General features: G+C 40.2%; 1 protein-coding gene across 1 annotated transcript; it reads left to right on the forward strand.

The window, feature by feature from the left end:
* On the forward strand, positions 1-24,845 carry LOC307124220 (B-cell receptor CD22-like; the record flags this gene model as incomplete). Its single annotated transcript, XM_079813269.1, has 7 exons — positions 1-265; positions 364-612; positions 12,432-12,689; positions 15,161-15,418; positions 19,510-19,752; positions 24,351-24,450; positions 24,821-24,845. 7 exons carry the CDS (start codon positions 1-3, stop codon positions 24,843-24,845), a joined length of 1,398 nt encoding a protein of 465 aa, XP_079669395.1.
* Positions 24,846-25,076: the final 231 nt, after the last annotated feature.

Genomic DNA, 25,076 nt, shown 5'->3' on the forward strand with positions numbered 1-25,076 from the left:
ATGAACTGCTCTTATACAAACCCTACTGGACATCAGATCAAGAAAGCATTCTGGGTCAAAAACCCTGTAAAGGGTGTTGAGTCTCCAGATCTGTCTAATGACCCTGAATACAGTCAGAGGCTTCAGTATCTGGGAGATCAACAGCAGAACTGCACCGTCAGACTGAGTCATGTGACACTGAAGGATTCACACAAGTACTGTTTCAGAATCATCACTGATAAAGACAAATGGACTGGTTATCCAGGAGTGACTCTTACTGTCACAGGTGAGTTTGGTGAGGTTTATCTCTTGTTCTGTGCATTATGTTGAATAATAATCAGTGTATGACAGCAGCACTAGATATAATGTGTGTGTTGTGTTCAGATCTTCAGGTGGAGTCTCCTGAGAGAGTGACAGAGGGAGATTCAGTCCGTCTGACATGTAAAAGCAGCTGCACTCTGACTGACAGAGCAACATTCATCTGGTCCAGAAACTCACAGCCATTAACTGAGAGAAGAGACAGAAACAATGAACTCCTGCTGCAGTCAGTCAGAAGAGAGGATGCAGGCAGATATAGCTGTGCTGTACACGGACACCATCACATCTCTCCTGATGTTCATCTCAATGTCATGTGTGAGTACAGATCGATCATTTCTCTTTAAAGTTGTCTTTGAAAAGCTAGCAGAGTTTAAGACTACATAACGCTAATAAATGATCAGTCAGTTTCGTGGGAGCTCTTGTGTTATCACTAAAATCTGGAAGAAAAAACTACAGATTTAGATCATGTGTCTCAAAAACACAACAGATTTCTAAAGCTGAGAAGGAAACAGGAAATATCACTTTTACAAATGCAGTGCTTTGTCAATGAAAAGGCATATAAATGATGTATATAAATATATGCAAATAATACCAGATGGCCAATAGAGGCGCTGCCCTCCCTGAACTAAACACAAAATAATAATTTGTATTTTCATAATTATTAATATAAATAGTCAGGGGTTGACATTAATACCCGTCATTTGCAAGTGTATAGCTGTGGAGTGTAACACAGTCACTTCCACAGGCCACAGGTTGCATGTTATTGTAGCCCCAGGGCCTGACGTGTTCTTAATACAGGCCTGCACGTATCATGTCATCAGATTTGTCATCAAAACCACAGGCGGCTGCAAGGGCACACAAGGGCATATTGCACAGGAGTCTCATGTGGAAATTGAGCTCGCTTTCTGAATAAAACACGTTTAACAACGACATTGACTTTTGGAGTAAAATGTTTCTCTAGTGCACCAACAGGAGAGGCATAAGTGTCGCCTGTTTCTGATAGAGCGTAAAATATCCACTGTCCGTCTGTTCCCAAACAATGGAGTAATGTGGCTCGTCTGGCCAAGCACTTCCCATCAATAAAGTAAATGATTACAATAAATAATAAAATAATTACAATAAAGATTAAATTAGATTATCAGAAGCCAAATGATTCCTACCTCTCCCATTCAGATACAAGGCAAAAGGGAAGAGGAGACAGAACAGGAAGTGATGTTGGCTCATGACATCACAACAATTAAAGGGGAAAGCACTCATTTAGATCAGGCGGCCACATCAGGCATATGTAAATAAACAATTTTGTGTTAATTCACAATACATATATATAACAGTATAATGTATATACTTGTTACAAAAGGACGAAAACTAAAGGTAAATCCAAACGTCTGTCTTTAACCCTCTAGGCGCCACGGTCGAGTTTACTCGACAAGATGCGGCACTGAATAAAACGGCAGATTTTGTCAAATAGGGTGTCAAATTTCGTTCGACCTCCCCTCCACTAGATGGCAGACATGTCATACTTCATCCCCGACTCAAAAATGTCATGCTTCTATACAAAATCTTCGAGCAAGAGCGCATTGAATCAGTGCAAACAAACGCGGAGCTAGTGTGCGAGTGAGCCATTTTATCAGAGCAATATTGTCAACGTCAGCCAGTATTTGCATTAGATTATTATTATTTTCTAATGGCATAAATAAAGATTACCCGCATTTAAGTGTTGGGTCTTCTATTCACGGACCCTGATTCTAAAGGGGAATTTCTGCCTTCAGAAGATGACATGATTCTGAAAGTGAAAGTATGGCCCTACACCAAGCACAAACGGTGAATCCTTTGCCCAATGTCAGTGGTGGAAACAATGTTTCCCGGGGTCGGAGTGTTCATCGTGAAGTTAGCAGGTGTGTTAGTGTTGTCGGGAACAATATGGGAGATTTTTACCACGCTAGCCATGAAGTTTTGTCTTCTGACCATGTGCCTCTCCGCAAACGCGCCGACAGTATTGTGGGGGAGACTTTGTCTAATGCCACTGGGTATGTTAGACGAGGTCGAAGTATTCATAGGACAGTTAGGGGGCAACGTGGAGGCAGGGGAGACAGGGTGGGGAGTCGCAATGACAATGACAGTAGTCCGAACTGTGCACACTCGGCGGGTGCGCGCGCGTCTTTCTCTTGTCTTGTCTCGTCATCTCACTCATGATCTTTGTCTTGCCATGGCGAGTGAGCTTTTGAACTAAACAGATCTTGTCTACTTGTGTTTGTGTGTCATATGAATAATAAACATGTGCCCCATACATGGAATCAGATTGCCTACTGTATGTAGTAAATGGAAAATCTCTACAGCAAAAGGCCTTGCATTCGGTTTGTTGCTGACATTTATTATTAATGATTTACACAGTTTGTTTACTGTTTACTATTTATCTGATCATTCAGTATTGTGCAATATAGCATACAGAAGGTGAGGGACATTTTGGGGGCAAAGAAGTGCTGCATTTTATCATTTAAACATGTGACTTTTCATGAAAATTCTATAATCCACGATGTTCACCACTATATGACGTCATAATATGCAAATTAGATCGGAAAATGTAATGCCTACATAACTTTGGGTCATCCTTAAAGCTACACTGTGTAACTTTTTTAGTCTATTCTTAGCTAAAAACACTTAGTTCTTTCAAAAATACATGTGCTCATTAATGTATATTTACTTCTTTCAAGTAATAAAGTATTCTCGTAAGTTTATAATATGACATTGAAAATACATAAGGTAATGGGATCTAACGGTGGTCGCCATGTTGCCCCTCCATCTTGAAAGTACATTAGCCAAAGAGGGACATACCCGTAAATTCAAGCTTCGCCTTTCGCGTTTTAACCGGTTTTAAGGTTTTAACCTGGTTTTATTATTAACAATCATATTAACAATTGTTATACAGAGCGCAGTGCTAAAGCTGCACACACACTTTGATAACCCGACACACGCTTGTTAGCAGCTGCAGCTCCGCTCCTTTTAATGCAGCTGCATTTAGCGCCTATATATGGTACAATAAGCTCTGGTTTACGGTTACATTATACAAATATACGGTTACATTACAGTTCTTAACTGTTTATCTTCTGTCATGTCATTATCATGTATATTTACCATCCTTATTTGTTCTCTCACAGAAACCACATTTATGTACATATCCACGCAAACCTGTTTATGCCTTGCAATTGGATGACTGAATAAACATTACTATCATCAAAGTTCACTCTGGATTAGCTGCAGTTCTTTCTAGCCAAATAATTAGGCCAGTTGAGTTCCAACCATCCCACTGCACACAGAATATCCCACAGGCACCCAGAATATCCCACAGGCACCGTGTCGAATGTGGACGAGGTCGAACTGGAAGCCACGTTAATCTTGGACTAAATCGGCCACCGTAGGAGTTGAAACGAAATCGGAATTGAGAGGAACAGAAACTAAAATTCACTGGATGGTCATATACCTTTTCACCGCTAGATGGGGGAAAATATCACACAGTGTAGCTTTAATATTTCTCTAATTTACAGAAAGTCTCTATCTTTTATCACTTTTAAGATATAGCCTTTTGAAATTAAGATATCAAAATCGAATGTTTTAGGATAAAACCTCTGGCCCCTAAAGGGTTAATGTAGGAAATATCAGTAAAACAGGACATCAGCAGCTCAACAACTCAACTTCTTCATCATCTCTAGGTTTTACTGCCCTCTAGTGATCATACTCAGTATCACAATGATCCACAAAACACAAAACCTACCTAGAAAACTTTCCACCAGCCGCCACTGATCAATACTTTTACCTGACATCTGTAGATCTGAAATAATTATTCCTAAATCTGTGATTCATAAGTCTCAACCAAGTGTGTGATGTCAACATTGAATTTGTTAATGTTTCATTTGTTCGTTTGTGATTAGACCCTCCAAAGAGTGTCTCAGTGTCCATCAGTCCATCTGGTGTAATAGTGGAGGGAGATTCAGTGACTCTGAGCTGCAGCAGTGATTCAAACCCTCCTGCTCTGAACTTCAGCTGGTTTAAGGAGGAACGATTGTAAGATCTGGAAGAATCTACAGCATCTCAAAGATCAGCTCTGATGACAGTGGAGAATACAAGTGCAGATCCATCAACGAACATGGAGAGAAATACTCTGATGCTGTGACTCTAAACGTCATGTGTGAGTTAATGATCATCTGCACATTGTTCACAAATATAAGTTCATTTTGTAATATTTATTGTTAATTAGGGCTGAGTATCATGTTTGATACTTTTTAGGCACGACCGAATTGCCTCAATACCATTGAGTATCGTAAAATGTCATGTCGTTCGATACCAAATTTCGATACCTAAGCGGTTAATCTCGTCAATGTCAGAGAGCCAATAAGCAAGCAGCATGATTGGCTGTGGCGGAAAAACACTAGTTTACTTCGGTTATGCCCAGAGATGTGGATCGCACGTGAGGCTGTAGTGTGTAACCCGTCTGCTGCGGTGCATTACGGCTCTGACGCGGTCACTCTAGTCAATGCTTCTGTTTATACCCAGAGCTGCCAACTCTCACACATTGGCCGTGAGACACACGCATTTGATTGGTTTCACACACTCACACGCCACACCTCCGATTTCTCACGCTGAAGTGTTAACCCGGTCGGTCAAATGCCTGAAAGATGAGTTTATCTATAGATCTACCCGTTGAGCTACTCGTGATCGAGGGGTTTCAAGAAGATATATGTGCAAATAAATACGGTGTATTGCGACCGACAGCTACATTCTGTTTTGCGTTCTGATGAGAACGAGCCTGTAATGAGTGAAGCGGAGCGCTGTGACGCTCAGGGGTGCGTTTCCCAAAAGTGTCAGCTAACGTTGTGTTGCAAGTTCTGTCATTATAAGCATAGTTAATCACGAGTCTGTGTTTCCCAAAACATAGTTCCAACAAACATTTAGACGCACAGAGATATTTAAGAATCAGCATATGAATCTCAACAATGGTGACATACTTAATGCTGCAATGCATGCTGGGAGCCATGAGTTTTATACTATGGTGGCTTAGTAGGGTTGGAGCTAAACTCTGCAGGACATCAGCTCTCAAGTACCAAACTTGCCTACCTCTGACTTAGAGGTACAAAAATGTACCCTTAAAGCTGCACTATGTAACGTTTCTATCCACTAGAGGTCGCCTATTCAAAACAAAGGCGTAGTTTGATGACCCCAAGTTTGTGCGCACAATCTTGGGACAAGTGGTCTTCACCTCACAGCCGGTGGAAAAGAATCGGGATAGGACTCTGGCAGAAATCATGTTCATGGATGTGATTATTAACGTTACTGTAGTATGAAGCAGGAGCAGGAGTGATTGTTAATGAGAAGAGCGCAACACAAGCCTCGCGAGCAGCAGGACCTTTATTATGGCATAGTCGCCGGCGGGACTTTTATTTTGCCACAGTCGCCAGCACCACTTCCCCTTTCCCGGTCATGAGTATGAGGTAACGCAGCTCTGTTTATCATATTAGACACATCTGAGTGTGTTGAAAATGACGTTACTCTGTGCGTTCTCTCGGTTGCTGCTATGACACTTGTTACACACTGCAGTAAGAGTAAAGCGTTTCTGCAAAATCAGAAACCGAGGGTAACGCAGATATGACGTAATTGACAGGCGACGCCCTCACACGTCCTGGTTCCTTGGTTAAAATAGCAATTTTCTCCCGATTTACAAATAGTTGGGAACATCTGGGATATTGTAAGTACTCAACTGAACAAAATATATAACACTGGCCTAGTGGTTTTTGGATATTTTACTGAAAATTTTTTACATAGTGCACCTTTAAGGGTACCACCCCAGTGACGGCCACTTGTACCTTAAAAAGTACAATTTCGCACTCTTTTTTTGAGAGTGTAAGCTATTTACCTCACAGACATTAGAAATAGGCCTAAAGGAAGCTTAAATGTCTAATTTTAAACAAACCAATTCACATTCCTTCTGTAGGCATGCAAACATTCACAACTGCGGAGATGATGAGTAGGCATCATCATCAACTTCATCTTTGTAGCCAACACGGACTCAGAAACACTAGTTTATTAATAAAAAATTTAAATATCTCCTTGCTATTTTACATTCATAATCGTTAGGCTACTTTTGCCAGCGCTTGAGCGTGAGGCATATATTCTGCCCTTAAGTAAACTTTGAGTAAAAAAAAGTCAAACTGAAAAAAAAGAAAACTACAAAAAAGAACAAAAGAATCGTTCAGCATATCGTGTAGCTTTAATATTTCTCTAATTTACAGAAAGTCTCTATCTTTTATCACTTTTAAGATATAGCCTTTTGAAATTAAGATATCAAAATCGAATGTTTTAGGATAAAACCTCTGGCCCCTAAAGGGTTAATGTAGGAAATATCAGTAAAACAGGACATCAGCAGCTCAACAACTCAACTTCTTCATCATCTCTAGGTTTTACTGCCCTCTAGTGATCATACTCAGTATCACAATGATCCACAAAACACAAAACCTACCTAGAAAACTTTCCACCAGCCGCCACTGATCAATACTTTTACCTGACATCTGTAGATCTGAAATAATTATTCCTAAATCTGTGATTCATAAGTCTCAACCAAGTGTGTGATGTCAACATTGAATTTGTTAATGTTTCATTTGTTCGTTTGTAATTAGACCCTCCAAAGAGTGTCTCAGTGTCCATCAGTCCATCTGGTGTAATAGTGGAGGGAGATTCAGTGACTCTGAGCTGCAGCAGTGATTCAAACCCTCCTGCTCTGAACTTCAGCTGGTTTAAAGGAGGAACGATTGTAAGATCTGGAAGAATCTACAGCATCTCAAAGATCAGCTCTGATGACATTGGAGAATACAAGTGCAGATCCATCAACGAACATGGAGAGAAATACTCTGATGCTGTGACTCTAAACGTCATGTGTGAGTTAATGATCATCTGCACATTGTTCACAAATATAAGTTCATTTTGTAATATTTATTGTTAATTAGGGCTGAGTATCATGTTCGATACTTTTTAGGCACGACCGAATTGCCTCGATACCATTGAGTATCGTAAAATGTCATGTCGTTCGATACCAAATTTCGATACCTAAGCGGTTAATCTCGTCAATGTCAGAGAGCCAATAAGCAAGCAGCATGATTGGCTGTGGCGGAAAAACACTAGTTTACTTCGGTTATGCCCAGAGATGTGGATCGCACGTGAGGCTGTAGTGTGTAACCCGTCTGCTGCGGTGCATTACGGCTGTGACGCGGTCACTCTAGTCAATGCTTCTGTTTATACCCAGAGCTGCCAACTCTCACGCATTGGCCGTGAGACACACGCATTTGATTGGTCTCACACGCCACACCTCCGATTTCTCACGCTGAAGTGTTAACCCGGTCGGTCAAATGCCTGAAAGATGAGTTTATCTATAGATCTACCTGTTGAGCCACTCGTGATCGAGGGGTTTCAAGAAGATATATGTGCAAATAAATACGGTGTATTGCGACCGACAGCTACATTCTGTTTTGCGTTCTGATGAGAACGAGCCTGTAATGAGCAAAGCGGCACTGTGACACTCAGGGGTGCGTTTCCCAAAAGTGTCAGCTAACGTTGTGTTGCAAGTTCTGTCATTATAAGCATAGTTAATCACGAGTCTGTGTTTCCCGAAACATAGTTCCAACAAACATTTAGACGCACAGAGATATTTAAGAATCAGCATATGAATCTCAACAATGGTGACATACTTAATGCTGCAATGCATGCTGGGAGCCATGAGTTTTATACTATGGTGGCTTAGTAGGGTTGGAGCTAAACTCTGCAGGACATCAGCTCTCAAGTACCAAACTTGCCTACCTCTGACTTAGAGGTACAAAAATGTACCCTTAAAGCTGCACTATGTAACGTTTCTATCCACTAGAGGTCGCCTATTCAAAACAAAGGCGTAGTTTGATGACCCCAAGTTTGTGCGCACAATCTTGGGACAAGTGGTCTTCACCTCACAGCCGGTGGAAAAGAATCGGGATAGGACTCGGGCAGAAATCATGTTCATGGATGTGATTATTAACGTTACTGTAGTATGAAGCAGGAGCAGGAGTGATTGTTAATGAGAAGAGCGCAACACAAGCCTCGCGAGCAGCAGGACCTTTATTATGGCATAGTCGCCGGCGGGACTTTTTTTTTGCCACAGTCGCCAGCACCACTTCCCCTTTCCCGGTCATGAGTATGAGGTAACGCAGCTCTGTTTATCATATTAGACACATCTGAGTGTGTTGAAAATGACGTTACTCTGTGCGTTCTCTCAGTTGCTGCTATGACACTTGTTCACACTGCAGTAAGAGTAAAGCGTTTCTGCAAAATCAGAAACCGAGGGTAACGCAGATATGACGTAATTGACAGGCGACGCCCTCACACGTCCTGGTTCCTTGGTTAAAATAGCAATTTTCTCCCGATTTACAAATAGTTGGGAACATCTGGGATATTGTAAGTACTCAACTGAACAAAATATATAACACTGGCCTAGTGGTTTTTGGATATTTTACTGAAAATTTTTTACATAGTGCACCTTTAAGGGTACCACCCCAGTGACGGCCACTTGTACCTTAAAAAGTACAATTTCGCACTCTTTTTTTGAGAGTGTAAGCTATTTACCTCACAGACATTAGAAATAGGCCTAAAGGAAGCTTAAATGTCTAATTTTAAACAAACCAATTCACATTCCTTCTGTAGGCATGCAAACATTCACAACTGCGGAGATGATGAGTAGGCATCATCATCAACTTCATCTTTGTAGCCAACACGGACTCAGAAACACTAGTTTATTAATAAAAAATTTAAATATCTCCTTGCTATTTTACATTCATAATCGTTAGGCTACTTTTGCCAGCGCTTGAGCGTGAGGCATATATTCTGCCCTTAAGTAAACTTTGAGTAAAAAAAAGTCAAACTGAAAAAAAAGAAAACTACAAAAAAGAACAAAAGAATCGTTCAGCATATCGTGTAGCTTTAATATTTCTCTAATTTACAGAAAGTCTCTATCTTTTATCACTTTTAAGATATAGCCTTTTGAAATTAAGATATCAAAATCGAATGTTTTAGGAAAAAACCTCTGGCCCCTAAAGGGTTAATGTAGGAAATATCAGTAAAACAGGACATCAGCAGCTCAACAACTCAACTTCTTCATCATCTCTAGGTTTTACTGCCCTCTAGTGATCATACTCAGTATCACAATGATCCACAAAACACAAAACCTACCTAGAAAACTTTCCACCAGCCTCCACTGATCAATACTTTTACCTGACATCTGTAGATCTGAAATAATTATTCCTAAATCTGTGATTCATAAGTCTCAACCAAGTGTGTGATGTCAACATTGAATTTGTTAATGTTTCATTTGTTCGTTTGTAATTAGACCCTCCAAAGAGCGTCTCAGTGTCCATCAGTCCATCTGGTGTAATAGTGGAGGGAGATTCAGTGACTCTGAGCTGCAGCAGTGATTCAAACCCTCCTGCTCTGAACTTCAGCTGGTTTAAAGGAGGAACAATTGTAGGATCTGGAAGAATCTACAGCATCTCAAAGATCAGCTCTGATGACAGTGGAGAATACAAATGCAGATCCATCAATGAACATGGAGAGAAATACTCTGATGCTGTGACTCTAAACGTCATGTGTGAGTTAATGATCATCTGCACATTGTTCACAAATATAAGTTCATTTTGTAATATTTATTGTTAATTAGGGCTGAGTATCATGTTTGATACTTTTTAGGCACGACCGAATTGCCTCAATACCATTGAGTATCGTAAAATGTCATGTCGTTCGATACCAAATTTCGATACCTAAGCGGTTAATCTCGTCAATGTCAGAGAGCCAATAAGCAAGCAGCATGATTGGCTGTGGCGGAAAAACACTAGTTTACTTCAGTTATGCCCAGAGATGTGGATCGCACGTGAGGCTGTAGTGTGTAACCCGTCTGCTGCGGTGCATTACGGCTCTGACGCGGTCACTCTAGTCAATGCTTCTGTTTATACCCAGAGCTGCCAACTCTCACGCATTGGCCGTGAGACACACGCATTTGATTGGTTTCACACACTCACACGCCACACCTCCGATTTCTCACGCTGAAGTGTTAACCCGGTCGGTCAAATGCCTGAAAGATGAGTTTATCTATAGATCTACCCGTTGAGCTACTCGTGATCGAGGGGTTTCAAGAAGATATATGTGCAAATAAATACGGTGTATTGCGACCGACAGCTACATTCTGTTTTGCGTTCTGATGAGAACGAGCCTGTAATGAGTGAAGCGGAGTGCTGTGACGCTCAGGGGTGCGTTTCCCAAAAGTGTCAGCTAACGTTGTGTTGCAAGTTCTGTCATTATAAGCATAGTTAATCACGAGTCTGTGTTTCCCAAAACATAGTTCCAACAAACATTTAGACGCACAGAGATATTTAAGAATCAGCATATGAATCTCAACAATGGTGACATACTTAATGCTGCAATGCATGCTGGGAGCCATGAGTTTTATACTATGGTGGCTTAGTAGGGTTGGAGCTAAACTCTGCAGGACATCAGCTCTCAAGTACCAAACTTGCCTACCTCTGACTTAGAGGTACAAAAATGTACCCTTAAAGCTGCACTATGTAACGTTTCTATCCACTAGAGGTCGCCTATTCAAAACAAAGGCGTAGTTTGATGACCCCAAGTTTGTGCGCAGAATCTTGGGACAAGTGGTCTTCACCTCACAGCCGGTGGAAAAGAATCGGGATAGGACTCTGGCAGAAATCATGTTCATGGATGTGATTATTAACGTTACTGTAGTATGAAGCAGGAGCAGGAGTGAATGTTAATGAGAAGAGCGCAACACAAGCCTCGCGAGCAGCAGGACCTTTATTATGGCATAGTCGCCGGCGGGACTTTTATTTTGCCACAGTCGCCAGCACCACTTCCACTTTCCCGGTCATGAGTATGAGGTAACGCAGCTCTGTTTATCATATTAGACACATCTGAGTGTGTTGAAAATGACGTTACTCTGTGCGTTCTCTCGGTTGCTGCTATGACACTTGTTACACACTGCAGTAAGAGTAAAGCGTTTCTGCAAAATCAGAAATCGAGGGTAACGCAGATATGACGTAATTGACAGGCGACGCCCTCACACGTCCTGGTTCCTTGGTTAAAATAGCAATTTTCTCCCGATTTACAAATAGTTGGGAACATCTGGGATATTGTAAGTACTCAACTGAACAAAATATATAACACTGGCCTAGTGGTTTTTGGATATTTTACTGAAAATGTTTTACATAGTGCACCTTTAAGGGTACCACCCCAGTGACGGCCACTTGTACCTTAAAAAGTACAATTTCGCACTCTTTTTTTGAGAGTGTAAGCTATTTACCTCACAGACATTAGAAATAGGCCTAAAGGAAGCTTAAATGTCTAATTTTAAACAAACCAATTCACATTCCTTCTGTAGGCATGCAAACATTCACAACTGCGGAGATGATGAGTAGGCATCATCATCAACTTCATCTTTGTAGCCAACACGGACTCAGAAACACTAGTTTATTAATAAAAAATTTAAATATCTCCTTGCTATTTTACATTCATAATCGTTTGGCTACTTTTGCCAGCGCTTGAGCGTGAGGCATATATTCTGCCCTTAAGTAAACTTTGAGTAAAAAAAAGTCAAACTGAAAAAAAAGAAAACTACAAAAAAGAACAAAAGAATCGTTCAGCATATCGTGTAGCTTTAATATTTCTCTAATTTACAGAAAGTCTCTATCTTTTATCACTTTTAAGATATAGCCTTTTGAAATTAAGATATCAAAATCGAATGTTTTAGGATAAAACCTCTGGCCCCTAAAGGGTTAATGTAGGAAATATCAGTAAAACAGGACATCAGCAGCTCAACAACTCAACTTCTTCATCATCTCTAGGTTTTACTGCCCTCTAGTGATCATACTCAGTATCACAATGATCCACAAAACACAAAACCTACCTAGAAAACTTTCCACCAGCCGCCACTGATCAATACTTTTACCTGACATCTGTAGATCTGAAATAATTATTCCTAAATCTGTGATTCATAAGTCTCAACCAAGTGTGTGATGTCAACATTGAATTTGTTAATGTTTCATTTGTTCGTTTGTAATTAGACCCTCCAAAGAGTGTCTCAGTGTCCATCAGTCCATCTGGTGTAATAGTGGAGGGAGATTCAGTGACTCTGAGCTGCAGCAGTGATTCAAACCCTCCTGCTCTGAACTTCAGCTGGTTTAAAGGAGGAACGATTGTAAGATCTGGAAGAATCTACAGCATCTCAAAGATCAGCTCTGATGACAGTGGAGAATACAAATGCAGATCCATCAATGAACATGGAGAGAAATACTCTGATGCTGTGACTCTAAACGTCATGTGTGAGTTAATGATCATCTGCACATTGTTCACAAATATAAGTTCATTTTGTAATATTTATTGTTAATTAGGGCTGAGTATCATGTTCGATACTTTTTAGGCACGACCGAATTGCCTCAATACCATTGAGTATCGTAAAATGTCATGTCGTTCGATACCAAATTTCGATACCTAAGCGGTTAATCTCGTCAATGTCAGAGAGCCAATAAGCAAGCAGCATGATTGGCTGTGGCGGAAAAACACTAGTTTACTTCGGTTATGCCCAGAGATGTGGATCGCACGTGAGGCTGTAGTGTGTAACCCGTCTGCTGCGGTGCATTACGGCTGTGACGCGGTCACTCTAGTCAATGCTTCTGTTTATACCCAGAGCTGCCAACTCTCACGCATTGGCCGTGAGACACACGCATTTGATTGGTCTCACACGCCACACCTCCGATTTCTCACGCTGAAGTGTTAACCCGGTCGGTCAAATGCCTGAAAGATGAGTTTATCTATAGATCTACCTGTTGAGCCACTCGTGATCGAGGGGTTTCAAGAAGATATATGTGCAAATAAATACGGTGTATTGCGACCGACAGCTACATTCTGTTTTGCGTTCTGATGAGAACGAGCCTGTAATGAGCAAAGCGGCACTGTGACACTCAGGGGTGCGTTTCCCAAAAGTGTCAGCTAACGTTGTGTTGCAAGTTCTGTCATTATAAGCATAGTTAATCACGAGTCTGTGTTTCCCGAAACATAGTTCCAACAAACATTTAGACGCACAGAGATATTTAAGAATCAGCATATGAATCTCAACAATGGTGACATACTTAATGCTGCAATGCATGCTGGGAGCCATGAGTTTTATACTATGGTGGCTTATTAGGGTTGGAGCTAAACTCTGCAGGACATCAGCTCTCAAGTACCAAACTTGCCTACCTCTGACTTAGAGGTACAAAAATGTACCCTTAAAGCTGCACTATGTAACGTTTCTATCCACTAGAGGTCGCCTATTCAAAACAAAGGCGTAGTTTGATGACCCCAAGTTTGTGCGCACAATCTTGGGACAAGTGGTCTTCACCTCACAGCCGGTGGAAAAGAATCGGGATAGGACTCGGGCAGAAATCATGTTCATGGATGTGATTATTAACGTTACTGTAGTATGAAGCAGGAGCAGGAGTGATTGTTAATGAGAAGAGCGCAACACAAGCCTCGCGAGCAGCAGGACCTTTATTATGGCATAGTCGCCGGCGGGACTTTTATTTTGCCACAGTCGCCAGCACCACTTCCCCTTTCCCGGTCATGAGTATGAGGTAACGCAGCTCTGTTTATCATATTAGACACATCTGAGTGTGTTGAAAATGACGTTACTCTGTGCGTTCTCTCAGTTGCTGCTATGACACTTGTTCACACTGCAGTAAGAGTAAAGCGTTTCTGCAAAATCAGAAACCGAGGGTAACGCAGATATGACGTAATTGACAGGCGACGCCCTCACACGTCCTGGTTCCTTGGTTAAAATAGCAATTTTCTCCCGATTTACAAATAGTTGGGAACATCTGGGATATTGTAAGTACTCAACTGAACAAAATATATAACACTGGCCTAGTGGTTTTTGGATATTTTACTGAAAATTTTTTACATAGTGCACCTTTAAGGGTACCACCCCAGTGACGGCCACTTGTACCTTAAAAAGTACAATTTCGCACTCTTTTTTTGAGAGTGTAAGCTATTTACCTCACAGACATTAGAAATAGGCCTAAAGGAAGCTTAAATGTCTAATTTTAAACAAACCAATTCACATTCCTTCTGTAGGCATGCAAACATTCACAACTGCGGAGATGATGAGTAGGCATCATCATCAACTTCATCTTTGTAGCCAACACGGACTCAGAAACACTAGTTTATTAATAAAAAATTTAAATATCTCCTTGCTATTTTACATTCATAATCGTTAGGCTACTTTTGCCAGCGCTTGAGCGTGAGGCATATATTCTGCCCTTAAGTAAACTTTGAGTAAAAAAAAGTCAAACTGAAAAAAAAGAAAACTACAAAAAAGAACAAAAGAATCGTTCAGCATATCGTGTAGCTTTAATATTTCTCTAATTTACAGAAAGTCTCTATCTTTTATCACTTTTAAGATATAGCCTTTTGAAATTAAGATATCAAAATCGAATGTTTTAGGAAAAAACCTCTGGCCCCTAAAGGGTTAATGTAGGAAATATCAGTAAAACAGGACATCAGCAGCTCAACAACTCAACTTCTTCATCATCTCTAGGTTTTACTGCCCTCTAGTGATCATACTCAGTATCACAATGATCCACAAAACACAAAACCTACCTAGAAAACTTTCCACCAGCCGCCACTGATCAATACTTTTACCTGACATCTGTAGATCTGAAATAATTATTCCTAAATCTGTGATTCATAAGTCTCAACCAAGTGTGTGATGTCAACATTGAATTTGTTAATGTTTCATTTGTTCGTTTGTAATTAGACCCTCCAAAGAGTGTCTCAGTGTCCATCAGTCCATCTGGTGTAATAGTGGAGGGAGATTCAGTGACTCTGAGCTGCAGCAGTGATTCAAACCCTCCTGCTCTGAACTTCAGCTGGTTTAAAGGAGGAACGATTGTAAGATCTGGAAGAATCTACAGCATCTCAAAGATCAGCTCTGATGACAGTGGAGAATACAAATGCAGATCCATCAATGAACATGGAGAGAAATACTCTGATGCTGTGACTCTAAACGTCATGTGTGAGTTAATGATCATCTGCACATTGTTCACAAATATAAGTTCATTTTGTAATATTTATTGTTAATTAGGGCTGAGTATCATGTTCGATACTTTTTAGGCACGACCGAATTGCCTCAATACCATTGAGTATCGTAAAATGTCATGTCGTTCGATACCAAATTTCGATACCTAAGCGGTTAATCTCGTCAATGTCAGAGAGCCAATAAGCAAGCAGCATGATTGGCTGTGGCGGAAAAACACTAGTTTACTTCGGTTATGCCCAGAGATGTGGATCGCACATGAGGCTGTAGTGTGTAACCCGTCTGCTGCGGTGCATTACGGCTGTGACGCGGTCACTCTAGTCAATGCTTCTGTTTATACCCAGAGCTGCCAACTCTCACGCATTGGCCGTGAGACACACGCATTTGATTGGTCTCACACGCCACACCTCCGATTTCTCACGCTGAAGTGTTAACCCGGTCGGTCAAATGCCTGAAAGATGAGTTTATCTATAGATCTACCTGTTGAGCCACTCGTGATCGAGGGGTTTCAAGAAGATATATGTGCAAATAAATACGGTGTATTGCGACCGACAGCTACATTCTGTTTTGCGTTCTGATGAGAACGAGCCTGTAATGAGCAAAGCGGCACTGTGACACTCAGGGGTGCGTTTCCCAAAAGTGTCAGCTAACGTTGTGTTGCAAGTTCTGTCATTATAAGCATAGTTAATCACGAGTCTGTGTTTCCCGAAACATAGTTCCAACAAACATTTAGACGCACAGAGATATTTAAGAATCAGCATATGAATCTCAACAATGGTGACATACTTAATGCTGCAATGCATGCTGGGAGCCATGAGTTTTATACTATGGTGGCTTATTAGGGTTGGAGCTAAACTCTGCAGGACATCAGCTCTCAAGTACCAAACTTGCCTACCTCTGACTTAGAGGTACAAAAATGTACCCTTAAAGCTGCACTATGTAACGTTTCTATCCACTAGAGGTCGCCTATTCAAAACAAAGGCGTAGTTTGATGACCCCAAGTTTGTGCGCACAATCTTGGGACAAGTGGTCTTCACCTCACAGCCGGTGGAAAAGAATCGGGATAGGACTCGGGCAGAAATCATGTTCATGGATGTGATTATTAACGTTACTGTAGTATGAAGCAGGAGCAGGAGTGATTGTTAATGAGAAGAGCGCAACACAAGCCTCGCGAGCAGCAGGACCTTTATTATGGCATAGTCGCCGGCGGGACTTTTATTTTGCCACAGTCGCCAGCACCACTTCCCCTTTCCCGGTCATGAGTATGAGGTAACGCAGCTCTGTTTATCATATTAGACACATCTGAGTGTGTTGAAAATGACGTTACTCTGTGCGTTCTCTCAGTTGCTGCTATGACACTTGTTCACACTGCAGTAAGAGTAAAGCGTTTCTGCAAAATCAGAAACCGAGGGTAACGCAGATATGACGTAATTGACAGGCGACGCCCTCACACGTCCTGGTTCCTTGGTTAAAATAGCAATTTTCTCCCGATTTACAAATAGTTGGGAACATCTGGGATATTGTAAGTACTCAACTGAACAAAATATATAACACTGGCCTAGTGGTTTTTGGATATTTTACTGAAAATTTTTTACATAGTGCACCTTTAAGGGTACCACCCCAGTGACGGCCACTTGTACCTTAAAAAGTACAATTTCGCACTCTTTTTTTGAGAGTGTAAGCTATTTACCTCACAGACATTAGAAATAGGCCTAAAGGAAGCTTAAATGTCTAATTTTAAACAAACCAATTCACATTCCTTCTGTAGGCATGCAAACATTCACAACTGCGGAGATGATGAGTAGGCATCATCATCAACTTCATCTTTGTAGCCAACACGGACTCAGAAACACTACACAGTAAAATCCCCAGAGTTAAATTAACACTGCTCAGAGAACATTTGGTCCCACTCTACAGAGTGTTAAAGTAACACTGAATCAGTGTTAAAGTTAATGAGATAATTAAGAGATTAATTAAGTGATAATTGACCATTAGTGGTGAACACCTGATGATAATGAGTAGAATCACTGAAGGAAAGAGAAAAAGAAAAACACAAGAACTACGACTGACTATTAAAAAGACATTCAATCTCTGAAGATCTCAGCAGAGGAGGATTAAACAACTCCACAAACAGCATTACCAGCTTCACACATTACTAACCAGACAGACTTTATTTCTATCAGATGACTACAGAAGCTCTTATTGAGGTTTAGATGTTGATGTTTTATTGAAAATTAAAGTTGTTTGAAGTCACCATCATGGTGATTAGTGTTTGCTTTAATTGGGCTCTTGACCCTTGACTTGCCAACATAAGTTTTTCTCTGGCTGCTGTAACTGTTCGTTACGGTGAAAATGGCAAGAAAATCTTGACGCTTGTTGTTTATGGTACTGTTGTTATCATCATATAGTGCCTCATTTGCTGATCCCCTGAAAGTCATTGATTATAGGAGCATTGTGATTCTAGGGCAGAAGATCCAGCAATGTTATCATCAGAGAAACTAAACAATTATCAAAAATTTTTTACGTAAGATTTGTACTGCGGTTTAATAGCACATCACACAATAAGCACTTCTAACTCCTACGAGTTAAACTCACACATAGACATCAAGAATCAGCCTATGAATCTCAACAATGGTGACATGCTGCAATGCATTCTGGGTGCATCACGCAAAACTCATCTATGGCTCCCAGAATGCATTGTGGCATGAAGCATGTCACCATTGTTGAGATTCATAGGCAGATTCTTGATGTCTGTGTGTGAGTTCATCTCGCAGGAGTTAGAAACGATTAGTGTACAATCGGTTGCAAAACTTATTCAGCTTTTCTGATTAAAACAGTGTTGGATCTTTTCTAAAATCACAATAAAAAAAGTGAATAGTATATTGCTCATACTCAGTCATAAAATCAATGAATTAAATCATTATACAATGACCATATTCTCATCATCGAGCAGCCGACAGCATCTGATTGTGTTTACTCTTGCTATAGCAAACTCAGTTACAGCAGCCAGAGAAACACTAATGTTAAAAAGTCATCAAACTGCCCAACTAAAGAAAACACTGATCACCATGATGGTCACATTAAAAACTAACAATTTTCACAACAAAATCAAACAAAACATTTGTTAATTCTCAATAAGAGACGTCTGACAGAAATAAAGTCAGTCTGGTTAGTAATGTGTGAAGCTGGTAATGCTGTTTGTGGAGTTGTTTAATCCTCCTCTGCTGAGATCTTCAGAGATTTAATGTCTTTTTTATAGTCAGTCGTAGTTCTTGTGTTTTTCTTTTTCTCTTTCCTTCAGTGATTCTACTCATTATCATCAGGTTTTCATCACTAATGGCCAATCATCACTTAATTAATCTCTCAATTATCTCATTAACTTTAACACTGATTCAGTGTTACTTTAACACTCTGTAGAGTGGGACCAAATGTTCTCTGAGCAGTGTTAATTTAACTCTGGGGATTTTACTGTGTAGTTTATTAATAAAAAATTTAAATATCTCCTTGCTATTTTACATTCATAATCGTTAGGCTACTTTTGCCAGCGCTTGAGCGTGAGGCATATATTCTGCCCTTAAGTAAACTTTGAGTAAAAAAAAGTCAAACTGAAAAAAAAGAAAACTACAAAAAAGAACAAAAGAATCGTTCAGCATATCGTGTAGCTTTAATATTTCTCTAATTTACAGAAAGTCTCTATCTTTTATCACTTTTAAGATATAGCCTTTTGAAATTAAGATATCAAAATCGAATGTTTTAGGAAAAAACCTCTGGCCCCTAAAGGGTTAATGTAGGAAATATCAGTAAAACAGGACATCAGCAGCTCAACAACTCAACTTCTTCATCATCTCTAGGTTTTACTGCCCTCTAGTGATCATACTCAGTATCACAATGATCCACAAAACACAAAACCTACCTAGAAAACTTTCCACCAGCCTCCACTGATCAATACTTTTACCTGACATCTGTAGATCTGAAATAATTATTCCTAAATCTGTGATTCATAAGTCTCAACCAAGTGTGTGATGTCAACATTGAATTTGTTAATGTTTCATTTGTTCGTTTGTAATTAGACCCTCCAAAGAGTGTCTCAGTGTCCATCAGTCCATCTGGTGTAATAGTGGAGGGAGATTCAGTGACTCTGAGCTGCAGCAGTGATTCAAACCCTCCTGCTCTGAACTTCAGCTGGTTTAAGGAGAATGAAGCCTCAGCTGTTGGATCTGGACAGAGTTTCAGTGCACTACAGAGTGGACGCTTCTACTGTCAGGCTCACAATCAACATGGATCTCAGAGATCAGACGCTGTAACTGTCACAGGTGAAGCTTTTATTAACACACTCCTGTATCTTCACATCATTCATCATGGGTCCCGTCCTTCGGATGAGATGTTAAACCGAGGCCCTGACTCTCTGTGGTCATTGAAAATCCCGGGATGTCCTTCGATAAAGAGTAGGGGTGTTACCCCGGCATCCTGGCCAAATTTGCCCATTGGCCCTTGTCCATCATGGCCACCTAATCATCCTCATATATATATATATATATATATATATTAGATTAGATTAGATTCAACTTTATTGTCATTACACAAGTACAAGTACAAGGCAACGAAATGCAGTTTAGGTCTAACCAGAAGTGCAATGGCAGCAAGTGCAGGATATACAACGTTTGCATAAGTGCAGGACATGGATATGTACTGAATATATATAAATATATCTATAAATAGAGAGATGGTTATTACTATAAACAGAATTTACAGGTGGATATGTACTATGAATATAATATACAGATGGCTATTACTATAAACAGAATTTTACAGATAGAGGTATACAATGATATGTTAGGCTAAAAAGAGGAATATGGCAGTGGATTAAGGTAGTGCAATAAATTATGGACAGAAGCTATCCGAAAAAAAAGTGTAAAAGTGCAGTGGAAAGTGATTGCATATTACAGTTAAAAGTACGGTGCAAAATGCAAATGTAAACAGTAGGTACTGTAAATAACAGTCGGCAGTGCAAATTAGCATAATACAATTAAGGTATGGTAGTGCAAAATGAATAAGTAAACAGTTGTGACTGTAATAAACAGTCGGTAGTGCAAATAACAAAGTGAAGGCAGATGTGAGGTAGGAGAGTTATCAGTATATGAGGGAAGTGGATCAGCGGGGGTTTGAGTTCAGTAAAGAGACAGCTCTGGGGAAAAAACTGTTCTTTAGTCTGCTGGTCCTGGTCCGGTGGATCCTGAAACGCCAGCCGGAGGGCAGGAGAGAAAACAGTCTGTGGGCTGGGTGCGAGGAGTCCTTGAGGATGCTGCGAGCTCGATGCAGACAGCGTTTCCTCTGGATGTGCTCGATGGCAGGCAGTGGAGTTCCTGTGATGCGCTGGGCAGTTTTCACCACCCGCTGCAGTGCCTTGCGCTCCGCAACAGAGCAGCTCCCATACACAGTAAAATCCCCAGAGTTAAATTAACACTGCTCAGAGAACATTTGGTCCCACTCTACAGAGTGTTAAAGTAACACTGAATCAGTGTTAAAGTTAATGAGATAATTGAGAGATTAATTAAGTGATGATTGGCCATTAGTGATGAAAACCTGATGATAATGAGTAGAATCACTGAAGGAAAGAGAAAAAGAAAAACACAAGAACTACGACTGACTATAAAAAAGACATTCAATCTCTGAAGATCTCAGAAGAGGAGGATTAAACAACTCCACAAACAGCATTACCAGCTTCACACATTACTAACCAGACTGACTTTATTTCTGTCAGACGTCTACAGAAGCTCTTATTGAGAATTAACAAATGTTTTGTTTGATTTTGTTGTGAAAATTGTTAGTTTTTAATGTGACCATCATGGTGATCAGTGTTTTCTTTAGTTGGGCAGTTTGATGACTTTTTAACATTAGTGTTTCTCTGGCTGCTGTAACTGAGTTTGCTATAGCAAGAAAAGCAAGAGTAAACACAATCAGATGCTGTCGGCTCCTCGATGATGAGAATATGATCATTGTATAATGATTTAATTCATTGATTTTATGACTGAGTATGAGCAATATACTATTCACTTTTTTTATTGTGATTTTAGAAAAGATCCAACACTGTTTTAATCAGAAAAGCTGAATAAGTTTTGCACACAGTTGGTCAGGATGCTTTCTATTGCGCAGCGATAGAAGTTCACCAGTATAGCCGCTGATTCTTCCTCAGTGTCCTCAGGAAGAAGAGGCGCTGGTGAGCCTTCTTGACCAGGCTGGAGGTGTTGGTCGTCCACGACATGTCCACTGAGATGTGGATCCCCAGGAACTTGAAACTGGAGACACGCTCAACAGCCATTCCATTGATGTGGATGGTGTCGTGTGTGCCTCTTGACTCCTTCCTGAAGTCCACGATGAGCTCCTTTGTTTTGGTGGTGTTGAGGAGCAGGTTATTATCAGTGCACCATGTGGCCAGGTGCTGGATCTCCTCCCTATAGGCAGTCTCATCGTTGTTGCTGATGAGACCAATCACCGTTTTGTTGTCCGCAAACTTGACGATAGAATTAGATCCATACACAGGCTTGCAGTCGGCGGTGAAGAGGGAGTAGAGAAACGGGCTTAGCACGCAGCCCTGTGGTACACCAGTGTTAAGAGTGATGGATGTGGAGCAGGTGAATCCTGAACGAACATTCTGGGGTCTGTCAGTTAGGAAGTCCAAAATCCAGTTATATAAATCTAATATATATATATATATATTAGTGGTGGGCATAGATTATTTTTTTTAATCTAGATTAAGGCGAGACACTACAGGTGAATAGGGAATTTTTTTTTATTACAAGATATCACTGTGAAACTTCTCCAGTTTATTACTGGCATAAACATAAGAAAAAAAATGTATTACACGTTTTGTGTAAATTAATGTTTTAATATGCAAATGAGGCTGTATATACTTAAATATACGCTCATTTGCATACTTTTCCAAAAACAAAATCTGGAAATTGGAAAGGACCATGTTTAAAATTCTTGGTTCTATTTGTTGACATGTTAGATGAGAGGGCTTTTACAGAGGGGATTCTGGATATCTTATTTTGTGCTTTAGTAAATAAGAGAATACTGACAATAGCCTTAAAAAAATCAATTTTCGCCATGTTTTTTGGAGTTAAGGGGCCTATAACTCAGGATAGGAATGATATATCAACAAATCCCTCTGTAAAAGCCTTCAGAATATAGTTCAGTATAAGACTGCAAAAGTTGGTGCTTGTAGGTGCTACACAGTAAAATCCCCAGAGTTAAATTAACACTGCTCAGGGAACATTTGGTCCCACTCTACAGAGTGTTAAAGTAACACTGAATCAGTGTTAAAGTTAATGAGATAATTGAGAGATTCATTAAGTGATGATTGGCCATTAGTGGTGAAAACCTGGCTGCTGTAACTGTTCGTTACGGTGAAAATGGCAAGAAAATCTTGACGCTTGTTGTTTATGATACAGTTGTTATCATCATATAGTGCCTTATTTGCTGATCTCCTGAAAGTCATTGATTATAGGAGCATTGTGATTCTAGGGCAGAAGATCCAGCAATGTTATCATCAGAGAAACTAAACAATTATCAAAAAAATTTTACGTAAGATTTGTACTGCGGTTTAATAACACATCACACAATAAGCACTTCTAACTCCTGCAAATTTTATATATATATATATATATATGCACTCACCTAAAGGATTATTAGGAACACCTGTTCAATTTCTCATTAATGCAATTATCTAATCAACCAATCACATGGCAGTTGCTTCAATGCATTTAGGGGTGTGGTCCTGGTCAAGACAATCTCCTGAACTCCACACTGAATGGCAGAATGGGAAAGAAAGGTGATGTAAGCAATTTTGAGCGTGGTATGGTTGTTGGTGCCAGACGGGCCGGTCTGAGTATTTCACAATCTGCTCAGTTACTGGTATTTTCACGCACAACCATTTCTAGGGTTTACAAAGAATGGTGTGAAAAGGGAAAAACATCCAGTATGCGGCAGTCCTGTGGGAGAAAATGCCTTGTTGATGCTAGAGGTCAGAGGAGAATGGGCCGACTGATTCAAGCTGATAGAAGAGCAACTTTGACTGAAATACAACCGAGGTATGCAGCAAAGCATTTGTGAAGCCAAAACACGTACAACCTTGAGGCGGATGGGCTACAACAGCAGAAGACCCCACCGGGTACCACTCATCTCCACTACAAATAGGAAAAAGAGGCTATAATTTGCACAAGCTCACCAAAATTGGACAGTTGAAGACTGGAAAAATGTTGCCTTGTTTCTGACCATGTCCATCCCTTTATGCCCACCATGTCCCCATCCTCTGATGGCTACTTCCAGTAGGATAATGCACCATGTCACAAAGCTCGAATCATTTCAAATTGGTTTCTTGAACATGACAATGAGTTCACTGTACTAAAATGGCCCCCACAGTCACCAGATCTCAACCCAATAGAGCATCTTTGGGATGTGGTGGAATGGGAGCTTCGTGCCCTGGATGTGCATCCCACAAATCTCCATCAACTGCAAGATGCTATCCTATCAATATGGGCCAACATTTCTAAAGAATGCTTTCAGCACCTTGTTGAATCAATGCCACGTAGAATTAAGGCAGTTCTGAAGGTGAAAGTGGGTCAAACACAGCATTAGTATGTGTTCCTAATAATCCTTTAGGTGAGTGTATATACGATTGGCTTCATCACTCTGTCTCCTCGCCATCAATCAGCTGGTGTGTGGTGGGCGTTCTGGCGCAATATGGCTGCCGTCGCATCATCCAGGTGGTGCTGCACATTGGTGGTGGATGAGGAGATTCCCCCTTCTATGTAAAGCGCTTTGAGTGCCTAGAAAAACACTATATAAATGTAACAAATTAATTAATTATTATAAGTTTGGAGAGTTAATCATGATGATCTTCCTCTTTCAGTTCATCATGGTGCTGGTAGGAATGTGATTGTGATTGTGATCACAGCAACATCTGGAGGATTATTCTTCATCATCTTCATCATCATCATCCTGTTTATAATGTGAGTGCAATAAAAAAACTGCAGTGATTGTATAAGTTCACTTTTGGTCTGATGTAGAAGAACATGGCTCATTTGTGTTTGATTATTAGTAATCTTTAAAAACAGCATCATATTTTCTCTTGATTTAATACATTCGTCCAAATGCTGTTAATATCTGTCATTATAACAGGAGGAAACGAAGGAGTGTTAAAACTGAAGATTACAGAATGAAAGAGGTAAATCATCTAAACATGACTTTACAGAAGCAGCGAATCAATCGATCAGCCGTTATCTGTTTCTGACTGTAACTGTGTGGATTGTGGTGAACCTTATCAAAATCTTTAATAACAGAAGTAAAAACTTTCATAAACTGAAATTTTCCTCTTTGTAGACCAATGCATATCAACTCAATGTGAAGTGCTCTCATATGGTGTGATTTTTCCATGGTTTAATTATAATCTCTGACATATTTATGTAAATTGGTTGTCTAATCATTTTATAATCATTAGCATTTAAATCAGGAGTGTATTTATTTTCTTGTATTTCAGAATGATCTCTATTCTGGCGTGTCCAGTACGCAACTGTCCAACATCACAGAAAGAAAGAGAGCAGAGGAGAATGAATTTCTGTATGATGATATAAGAGAT

This window comes from Gobio gobio (genome assembly GCF_949357685.1).
Source record: "Gobio gobio genome assembly, chromosome: 3".
Taxonomy (NCBI): domain Eukaryota; kingdom Metazoa; phylum Chordata; class Actinopteri; order Cypriniformes; family Gobionidae; genus Gobio; species Gobio gobio.